The following is a 10,576-nucleotide window of genomic DNA, read 5'->3' as shown; positions in this document are numbered from 1 at the left end:
ACTGACTGTTTCTGCTGAAATCTGTTGTCACAAGAACGGTAGAAGAGTTCATCTTGAGCAGGTGCTCAATGTCTCCGTCACATATTGCAACTCCTCATTTTGACCAAGTATTAAGCACATCGAAATAAGAACATGCAGAAATGATTGTAGTAGGGTAATTTATGTTTTATGAAATGATAAATGTAATCACAAAACCAGTCATAAGGGTCATTTTTTTTCGAAATTAAGTTTTTATTAATTAAGTTAGGATAGGACAATATTTGGCGGAGATAGAAGTATTTGAAAATCTGGAATCTGAGGGTGCAAAAAAAATCTAAATATTGAGAAAATCATCTTTAAAGTTGTTCAAATGAAGTTCTTAGCAATGCATATTACTAATCAAACATTAAGTTTTGATATATTTACGGTAGGAAATGTACTAAATATCTTCATGGAACATGATCTTTACTTAATATCCTAATGATTTTTGGCATAAAAGAGAAATGTATAATTGTGACCCATACAATGTATTGTTGGCTATTGCTACAAATATCCCCCAGCGACTTAACACTGCTTTTGTGCTGCAGGGACACAAATGATCAACTGAATTTAGATATATTCCCTGTAAACGACTCGTCATATCTCGTGCAGTGCTTCGGTGGTCAATGCATGTTATTTGAAGGATGTTTCTACTGTAAAACAAGATACAACTGCGGATTAAGAATGTGATTTTGTTGTTTATACCCGTGTGACCATCCACGTTATCCATTTTTACTTTTTCTGTTTGGTGTCTGATTGACAATTGTAAAATACAGTTGATCAGTTAGGCAAATTATCTTTCTTTTAATTACAGTATATAACATATGTCATTATTTAACAGAAGCTGTTGTAAAATTTCTCCTCTATTTTCATTTATTTCACTTTAGTGCGTATGTTCCACGTAGTTATGAATTAGCTTTAACAGAATGCACTGTACAAAATAAATCAATAAAAATTAAAATGCAGTGCCAAATACTGTAGAGCTCATATGTGGGCTTCATGTTTTTGAGCACCAGATGGCAGCACCATGATTTACTTGCTGAATTATTTGTCATTTTCATATAAACCAAAGGGAACTAATTGAGATAATAATTCAGGCTATTATTCATACACAGTATGCTGGTGTTTGTAACTGAGTGATTACAAAAATATTTTTTATTATTATTATAATAACTTAGATATGAATAAATAAAATACATAGTAGGTTTAAAAAAGTCAGATGAAGTAAAATAATTAAACTAAAAACTAAAACCAGCAGGCAGCGAGTATGCATTGCAAACATACAGAGAATAATAAACTGTGACCTGTTTGTCAGTATATGCTGACATAATGATGAATGGGGTCCCTATGGAAAGTGCCACAAACACTGAACTGCATCACGAATGTTGGGGAGGCAGATGTTGGCATGATTATGCACGCCAAGTAACAACTGGCATCTCACATCGTAACCTACCCAGGGCCTGTTGTGAGCCGGATAGTCTTTTGTACCAAGACAGGGATCGAAAGAACAGTACTCGCAGCGAGGAGGGTCGCAGCCGCTGTTCCTTTTTATTAATATTAAAGCAATCTAAAGCCATTTTTTTCTTAATTTCTAATATTGGTACGTCCACGACCAGTTGTATTGGTGGCGGTGGTGGTCACATGCCAGGGCAGGGTGTGTTTGATGGCCTCTGTCTGTTTTCAGTCTGCCGAGAAGTGCTGGGCAAGTCCTCAACAGTGTCGCTAAAAAAGGCCAACTTGGGAGATGGGTGATGAGAAAGTGCACGCTGTCTGCATCGCACATCTCTTGCAAGGTTCAGCCAGAGATGGCACACCTGAACCACCAGAGTGCTGTGATCCAGAAGCAAAAACCAGTCATCCAGTCAAGAGCGCTCGGGATAGGGCCAAGGATTCCACTCCAGCTCGATGCTCTTGGCGGCTTGTTCACTGGCCTTTTTTGTAGCACTGAGAGGTGATTGGGGCTCCCAGGTGAGACCCCAAACGACAGTGTTGATGTACTGTCGAGCGTGACTGACTGAAAGGGAACCATTGTTTCAGTCTTTCTACTTCAAAATTTCATGTTTAATTCAGTGTTTGTTATTTGTTAAATTTTGCAATTTCGGAGTGAAAATTTTCGCCACATTTTTTTTAGTGTTCATGATTTGTGTATTTGTAGTTGAAGTTGTGAAGTAGTGTTGCAATGTTATTAATTTCAGTATAATACATACAGTGCTGTGAAAAAGTATTTGCCTCTTTTGCATATTTGTCACGCTTAAATGATTCAGATCATCAAACAAATGGTTACACATTACTTGAAGGGGTGTGCATAAGACTGACATGACACCTTCATAATCATGACATGACACATGTCATGAATATGAAGGTTTTTTATGCATGTTTATGACAACTGTCATTAAGTGCCATTCGCTCGGTTATGTAATTTTTAATGCAAAGATGACATTGTTTGAGATGTCTTTGTTATGGGCTATGGTTAGGGGTAAGGGTAGGGGTAGGGTTAGGTCACATAATGTCATATTTGCATTAAAAATGACATAACTGAGCGAATGACACTTAATGACAGTTGTCATAAACATGCATAAAACCTCCTTCATATTCATGACATGTGTCATGTCATGATTATGAAGGTGTCATGTCAGTCTTATGCACTTCCCTTCAAGTAAAGTGTTACCCATCAAATCATAATATTACACAAAGATAACCCGAGTAAATACAAAATGCAGTTTTTAAATGATTATTTCATTTATTAAGGGAAAAAAGCTGTCCAAACCTGCCTGGTCATATGTGAAAAAGTAAGTGTCCCCTAAATCTAATAACTGGTTGTGCCACGCTTTGCAGCAACAACTGCAATCAAGTGTTTGCGGTAACTGGCAATGAGTCTTCAACATCGCTGTGGAGGAACTCTGGCCCACTCTTCTGTGCAGAATTGTTTTAATTCAGCCACATTGAAGGGTTTTTGAGCATGAATGGACTGTTTAAGCATCTCAATCGGATTTAAGTCCAGACTTTGACTTGGCCACTCCAAAACCTTAATTTAGTTTTCTTGAGGCATTCAGAGCTGGACTTGCTGGTGTGTTTGGGATCATTGTCCTGCTGCATAACCCAAGTGCGCTTGAGCTTGAGCTTGAGCTCACAAACTGACGGCCGGACATTCATGCTTCCATCAATTATGGCAAGTCATCCAGATCCTGAAGCTGCAAAGCAGCCCCAGACCATCACACTCCCACCACCATGTCTGACTGCTGGGATGATTTTCTTTTTATGAAATGCTGTGTTGGTTTTACGCCAGATGTAACGGGACACACACCTTCCAAAAAGTTCAACTTTTGTCTCATCAGTCCACAGAATATTTGCCCATGGTGCTCTTGGAGTAATTTTGGTAGGCCATTTCAGAGTTGAAATGAAGTAACTGCCAGTGGTTATTTATTCTTGGGTTTAAATCACATACATCTGTAATAACCCAGTCTTCATGCAAAGCCTCTCATTACCTGATGACTTTGATGGATCTCCTTGATCTGAAGGCCATTAGGCAAAAGCAAAAGACATGGAAATCATCTCTGATCAGATTCACAGATGGATGAGCATGACAAGCCACGTGAACTCATTTGGTTGATGTAAACCCTGTAGATGAATCACCACTGGCACACAAGCGAGACATTAAAAACCATGGGATTTAGCAGCTTTATGGAGGTTAATCGCACTAAATGAACCGGATAACCCCATCTGTTTTGCAGCTGAACTAGCGGATCTCATGCCGGATGTGGTTTGGTTAAGGCTTCACTTTCACAATAATACTTGACGTAAATTTGTTACTGTGAATTTGTGAATAAATGTTTCGGATGAAAACCTGTACTTTCAAAACTGTATTAACAGTCTTCTGTCAGCCAAGAAGTTGACTGAGAAAGCCGAAGAAGAGCAGAAGCAGGAGACGAAGTGATGATGATGATAAATAAAATGAGCTTATTGAGTGATGAGTTTATTGAATAATCTTAAATGACTTTATTGAATAATCTTAGTTGCGTATGTTTCAATGCTCAGACTTCATCTGGCCAGCACAAATCCAGCAAGTGTTATTATACCACAAACCACAGCAATGGAAAATGACTGCTTCACAACACCGTCCTTGAAATGGAGACGTTCTCTTATCTCACACATATCAAATAAACAAATATCCCTTGAAACCACACAATTATAAGACTAAACGACAATGGAAAAATAATATAACATTTCTTAATTCTATAAATGACTCATCAATAAATAAATCAATGAAATGAGTATATAAATAGTTAAAATGATTGTACACTGTAAAAAAAAAGATTGCTGCGATTAGTTATCACAACTTAAAATTCAGTGTTACAATAATAATGTGTTGTTTCAACTAGCACTGTCAAAATTAGTGCGTTAATGCATGCGATCAATTTTTTCAGTTTAACGTGTTAAAAATATTTAACTCAATTAACGCAGGGGTAGACTCACTCACAAATGCTGCTTCTGTCTCTTTTTTCTTTGATTTAGACACAGAACATCTTTACGATCACATAAAATGGGAGACTTTCAGACGCACTCTCCAACTTCACCTCAGCGCTGGCGGGAATCAAACGAGCGACGAGGAGCTTCAGCAGAACTACAGTGAACCGCGGTAGCTGAGATGCTGTCAGGCCGTGTGTCGGTAAAAAACAGTTTTCCTGTCCTGTCAGCCGGTATACTGTGATCGTAGCACATGCTCTTCAGTTGCACGCACAAATGCAGAGATGCACGCTGTTTATCATTGCATATTAAAGCACCAAAGAAACTACGATCATGTAATGTTGTAGTTATGTCGTCAGTTAAGTCAGGAAGTTACCCAAAAGCCGATTAAAGCTGCTTTAAAACTGTGCATGTAAGTATTTGTTATACGAGTCATATTTAAGAACATTAATTGTTCTGTCGTGGAGCAGCAGCACTGTCTCCATCATCTAACACCTGATTCAGCTCCTCAGCTCGTTACAGAGACTTTAAGAGCTGCAGTGGGTCAGAAAAGGTAAAGAGTTATGAGAAACTACGATGCATGTCAGATCCGCGTCACGTTCAGCAGCCAAAATAACCTGATAACCAGCTGCTGTGATGCTGCTCAAAGAACTAAAGAAAAGAGAGGAAATCAATCACTTCTGTAGCTTTAAGGATTCATCTACATTTAATTTAGAATTTAGTGTTTGATAACTTTATTCTGTTTCTGTATATTTCCTACTTGCTGAACGGCACATAACTAAATCTGACATTTATTATAATGGGTTTATATGAAAATGGCTTTAAGTTCAATTAAATTAGAAGTTGTTATATTTTAAAGTCTAATAGATGTTCAGATTGACAGCTCTCAGTTATACTGTAATGTTGAATGGCTAGTCAACGGTTAAATATTAGGAAAAAAAAAATTTCCTAGAGACATCAGTAGTATTTCTATCAGTGAGACCCGCCTTCAGTCATAAAAAACAAATATTAAAAATATACTGTCTTTATGTTGTTTCTACATTAATTTGAAGATTGAATGTGAAATTATTGCAATATAAAAGTATATTTAAAAACTTTAATGTTAGGTGCAATTTTTTTTTACTTAAAATAATAATACGTTCAGTTAACTTTGGATATTTAAGTTATCTCAAGAAATGTTAAGTTGTTATAACTAATTGCAGGATCGTTTTTTTTTTTTTTTACAGTGAATGATTAAATGATAATGTCATAATAAATGAATGAAGAATAAATGAATATAAAAGAAAGTAAAACACAATGCAAATGTATAGTTGCTCTCTAAAATGAATGTATAAATATAATTTTTACATTTCTAAATAAGTGCAAAGTTGTTTATTGCAGATTATATTTTTGCCAATCAGTAAAATATTGTTGTGCTAAATTGTACCTGATATCTTAAAGATGTCGTTATAAACCAAACTGCCAAACTGAAATAAATCATGTGCAACCCATTTATCAGTTACTAAATGCCTTTATTATTCCCTAAATATGAAGCATAAAATATGATTCTCTAAACACAGGAGCAGGTTCAGGATAAAAATAATAAAACAATGTGTTTATCAATCCTTTAGTTTAATGCATTTCTAAAAACACACATTGTAGATTTCCAATTCATTACTGTCTCAATCATTATTTCTGCATTATTATAAAATATTAATATTTCAAAAGGACCCCAAGAGAAGACTATTGCTATTTTTACACATTCAAACCAATTCTAACCAGCACTAAATATATTTCCGTGTTCAGTGAAATGAGAAAGTAACATTTGAAATGCGTTCGTCCTGTACTTTTGTCCAGGATGGTCTTATTCATATTCTTAAGTATTTGCACAGTGTGTAAAGCAACTAATTAACAGTGGCAGTGCATTAACTGTATCAAATAAATGTGATAATGTGATAAACATGTTCTCTCTTTTATTATAAATTCCTGTACCTTAAAGATTCACAGACGGTTGGACAAGTTATTGTGCGTATCAGAGTCTAGCGTTTCATTGGACCCAGCTCCTCACATGCTGTTGCCGTGTCTAGTGTGTTTTCTTGTGTTTTCTGCCGCTGGAAGATCTTCTCGTCAGGTTGGACGCTCCATGTTATGCTGTATCTGATTTTCACGTCCTGACCCGAGAGGATCTGCTTCATCTAGACACCAGATCACATCAGTGATTAGTGAACGACCATTCAGACATCAGTCAACTAACACAACTTTTTTATTATTGTAATAAAATGAACACTCTGCAGTTATTATTTTTTTTAATTAGTATTTTTGTTTTGTTTTCGGTACAAAGATCTAAACGTTCTTAGAGCAACATACATTTAAATGACACACGATAAGCAGCAAATGTATCAAAATTAAGTGATTTTTTTTTACCTTTAATTTTGTTTTGTGACTAAAATTAAAATGAAAACGGAAAATATACAAATAAGAACCGACTCAAAATGTTCCTAAATACTATAATAGTATTAGGGCTGTCACTAATGGTTATGTTGGTAATCGAGTAATCGGTTGATTATTCTGGCTATTAATCGAGTAATCTGATTTTTTTTGTGTGGTAATAAAAATAGACCAAAGTGAACAATAGACTTAAAACATTTTTTTTTATATATATATATAATATTGGCAATAATCATTGTTTCAAATAAAATATCAAAAGCAAGAAATCATATGGTTTTATTGAACAAAACAGTTAAAATACATAATGCAATAAAACAATATGATCTTAACTTATGTATATTACACCGGCCGTCCAGGACCGAGTTTGGGCACCCCTGATCTAATCCTTTAATATTTATTAAACATTTCATTCAAATGTCCACTTAATCTTTAATATTTGGCCACTTCTTTATGACAGAAATGCTGCAGCCACTGTAATTTCTTGAATGTGGATTTCAAAACATGCAAACTCAGAGCGAGGGTTTAAACTTTTATTTTAAAGTCGCAATGAACAGTTAGCGTATTAAGATATTATATTGATAATGCAATCGAGGATTTTTTATAATGGAGTACTCGAATTTAATCGAGGAATCGTGACAGCCCTTCAATAGTATATTAATAGTATCTCACCTTCTTCTCTATGGCCTCCATCACTGCAGATTCGTCCAGAGATCCGGCTGATTTCACTGCGAATCTCACACGCTGTATCTTCGTGTTTTCTCGGCAGTAGAAAGGCAGTCGAGTCGAGCAGGTGTCGTCAGCCATCTGTCCATCAGTATCAGCACTCACACAATCTTCAGTGCTGTTCACATTATCAGGCTGCCCGGTCTCCCATTGCACAGACGACGATACGCTGCTGTTATCTGACCACTGCCACTGCCACAGCCCCTGCCTCTTGGACAGGCCGATCCAGGCATTCTGGTCGTTCTCTGAGTCAAGCACGCCTGCGAGGAATGCATTTTCTGTGTCGTCTGTAACGGTGGCCAGGTCTATTTCATGTGATCTGCAGTGCGTTTGAGCATCATGCCAGTTCATGTACTTTTTGGTGTACTTAAACTTGTCCTTAAGTTCGGCCTGTTTGTCTGTAAGGAGTCGGATTTGTGGTCAGGGCAGAGAAAAATGCTTGAAAAATTGAAGTAACGAAAAAATGATAAGAGTGTGTAAGGCTTAGAAATCTTAGTCTTGGTAACGTCATTGTTTTTATTGGATGCCTGTATTGTTTATTATTCTTTTTTGTTTATTCTAGTTTAGTTCATGTACTTTTTGGTGTACTTAAACTTGTCCTTAAGTTCGGCCTGTTTGTCTGTAAGGAGTCGGATTTGTGGTCAGGGCAGAGAAAAATGCTTGAAAAATTGAAGTAACGAAAAAATGTGACAATTATAAGAGTGTGTAAGGCTTAGAAATCTTAGTCTTGGTAACATCATTGTTTTTATTGGATGCCTGTATTGTTTATTATTCTTTTTTGTTTATTCTAGTTATAGTTATTTCAGTAATAAATGTAAAAGTAAATAAATATGAAAAAAGAAAAAAAAAGTAATGACATATTTTAAGGTTTTATTTAATTATAATAGCCCTGTTCGAATGGTCTGATTAAATTAATCTCTCAAGTACAAGAGAAAAAGTATCCTTATCTTCTAATCAGCTTGTATTTTAAACTCGACATTATGCAAATATTGTTGGTTCATGTAACGCTTCAATTCAGTTTTCAGACCATACAGTGCAAATGCATAAATATCAAAACATTCTTAAACCACACACATATATATACAATATATATATATGTCTTTGGTTCCCAAATTAATGTGTCTTGATTTAAATTTTTTTTATATATTTGTACCGGAAAACAAGGTAAGAGGAAGAACATCACTTTTTGCAGTGTGTATAAGGCGTGTGAGTATGCATGTTATAAAACTCAAATCGAAGATTATAACTGAACATCCAGAACATAACTGAACAAAAGTGCTGTATAATTTCTTACCAGTTTGGCAAAAGAAGTATTTTAGTTCAGTACAGGACGTGTCACTCCATTGTTCGTATTCACTTACAGTTGCACAGGCCTCATGTGTTTTGAGCAAGTTCGGCTCCTGGTTACCCCACTTCGCGTAGCTTATAACCGTGTTTTGATGCGACCAAAGCCAAAAAACTTTATAGAAGCCGATCCAGGCGACAGATGTGAAGCTCACAGCATCTACTGCCTCCTTTAGTTTGGCTCTGTCTGCATCGCTCTGAACCGTCACCAGATCCGTGTATTTCTCCCTGCAGTACGATTGCGCTTCTGCCCAGGTCTTCGGCTCTTCAATCAGGACGAATCGATACGGGTCACATGAAGCCTTCGACAGGATTTCTGCTGCAGGAAAATCAACAGTGTTACGTTTCTCTAAACCTCTGATCTGACGTCAGTTTCTTTCACTGACACTCACCGAGCAAAACAACGAGTTGAATCTTGTTCTGCATCATCTCGTCTTCACAGGTTTGTTCACTGAAAGAAATCAATCACAAGAATACGACATGTTGCTTAGTTCTGTGCTATTGAAAGTCCAGTCGGTTTCTTTTGTAATCAGGGTTTTTAAACACTTTCAGGCATTGAAATAAAGCATTTAATGACTAAATCCATCAATTTTAGCAGCAAAAGTGTTTTTAATGGTCAGGTTTTGTTCATGTCATTCCAGTGTTTTTGTCAATCTGAAATGCATGTCTGTTTCTAAATTTTAATTCAACATCTTGCATTAATAATATAAAGAAACGGTATTTAATTAAAAATGCAACGTAGTAACGCAGAAAAATAATTCTCCCACATCTTTAGATTAAAGCTGATCACAACAAAACAAATCTACTTGCTCTGGACCGATCTTCTCACCAGCACATTAACTTTCTTCTCTCAACATATTCCCTTTACTTGTCTTTTACTATCGACCCAACTCTTTATACATTACGTTATGCAAAACACTGTCAGTAATGTACGTAAGACACTGACACTAATTACTGATTTACATTCTGATTTTGCTGAGGTATGAGGCTCTTTATTCAAATACTGAAGCACCAGAGAGCATGACAACATCACAGAAGTGGTTTTTCACAATTATAAAACAAGTATGGCACAAATGAATGTATTTATTAACCTGTTAAATAATAAATAATATTTAACATCACAGTCAATAGTTGTTTTTGCCGTCAGATAAACCATCTAAAGTGACCCTACATGAATAATGAATCATTGAACTTAGGGATGTCCCGAGTCGATCTCAAAGATGGGGATCAGGGCCAATTAGGCTTTTTTTAAATCTGATCTGTGTCGGCTATCCTGAGCCCCAGCCACTGGATCGCTCATTGCAAATTCTATGGCGTTTTACTAGCATTACAGTTTCCATAAATGTTATGTACGTTGAATTAATTATTCATGTAACCAATGTTTAAATCATTGCCTGCTTCAAAATGAATGCTGTAAACGAAATCATTTGAAACATTTGCAGGTATAGCCTACTGTATGAATAAAAACACTATTACATGAACAAAAGTACATGAACAGATCAGATTCAGAATGAGCACTTCATCCATCCTCTACTGTAATGAATATGATACGTCACTTCTTAACAAGCAGGGGAAATTCCTGACATTTAACAAATAACCG

General features: G+C 36.0%; 2 protein-coding genes across 2 annotated transcripts; both read right to left on the bottom strand.

Annotated features, from left to right (window-relative positions):
• Positions 1-6,092: 6,092 nt before the first annotated feature.
• Positions 6,093-8,177, bottom strand: LOC107572663 (CD209 antigen-like protein 2). Its single transcript, XM_016259097.1, has 2 exons — positions 7,579-8,177; positions 6,093-6,656 (listed from the first exon to the last, which is right to left on the bottom strand). Exons 1-2 carry the CDS (start codon positions 7,981-7,983, stop codon positions 6,501-6,503), a joined length of 561 nt encoding a protein of 186 aa, XP_016114583.1. The 5' UTR covers positions 7,984-8,177; the 3' UTR covers positions 6,093-6,500.
• An 18-nt stretch (positions 8,178-8,195) lies between these two features.
• On the bottom strand, positions 8,196-9,823 carry LOC107572658 (L-selectin-like). The gene is made up of 4 exons (XM_016259089.1): positions 9,806-9,823; positions 9,369-9,427; positions 8,927-9,295; positions 8,196-8,251 (listed from the first exon to the last, which is right to left on the bottom strand). The coding sequence occupies exons 1-4, from the start codon at positions 9,811-9,813 to the stop codon at positions 8,196-8,198; spliced, it is 492 nt and encodes a 163-aa protein (XP_016114575.1). The 5' UTR covers positions 9,814-9,823.
• Between the last annotated feature and the right edge of the window lie 753 nt (positions 9,824-10,576).

Source organism: Sinocyclocheilus grahami, unplaced genomic scaffold, assembly GCF_001515645.1.
Source record: "Sinocyclocheilus grahami isolate Dianchi unplaced genomic scaffold, SAMN03320097.WGS_v1.1 scaffold1788.1, whole genome shotgun sequence".
Classification (NCBI taxonomy): domain Eukaryota; kingdom Metazoa; phylum Chordata; class Actinopteri; order Cypriniformes; family Cyprinidae; genus Sinocyclocheilus; species Sinocyclocheilus grahami.
The sequence above is the reverse complement of the archived record's forward strand: the minus strand, read 5'-3'. Positions and strand labels throughout refer to the sequence as shown.

Coding starts and splice junctions, on each gene's coding strand:
- LOC107572658 (XM_016259089.1), bottom strand. Junction 9,296..9,368: donor TCAACTCGTTGTTTTGCTCG/GTGAGTGTCAGT, acceptor ATTTTCCTGCAG/CAGAAATCCTGTCGAAGGCT. Junction 8,252..8,926: donor ATACTTCTTTTGCCAAACTG/GTAAGAAATTAT, acceptor GACTCCTTACAG/ACAAACAGGCCGAACTTAAG.
- LOC107572663 (XM_016259097.1), bottom strand. CDS start 7,983: ATGAACTGGCATGATGCTCAAACGCACTGCAGATCACATGAAATAGAC. Junction 6,657..7,578: donor TGGAGGCCATAGAGAAGAAG/GTGAGATACTAT, acceptor TCTGGTGTCTAG/ATGAAGCAGATCCTCTCGGG.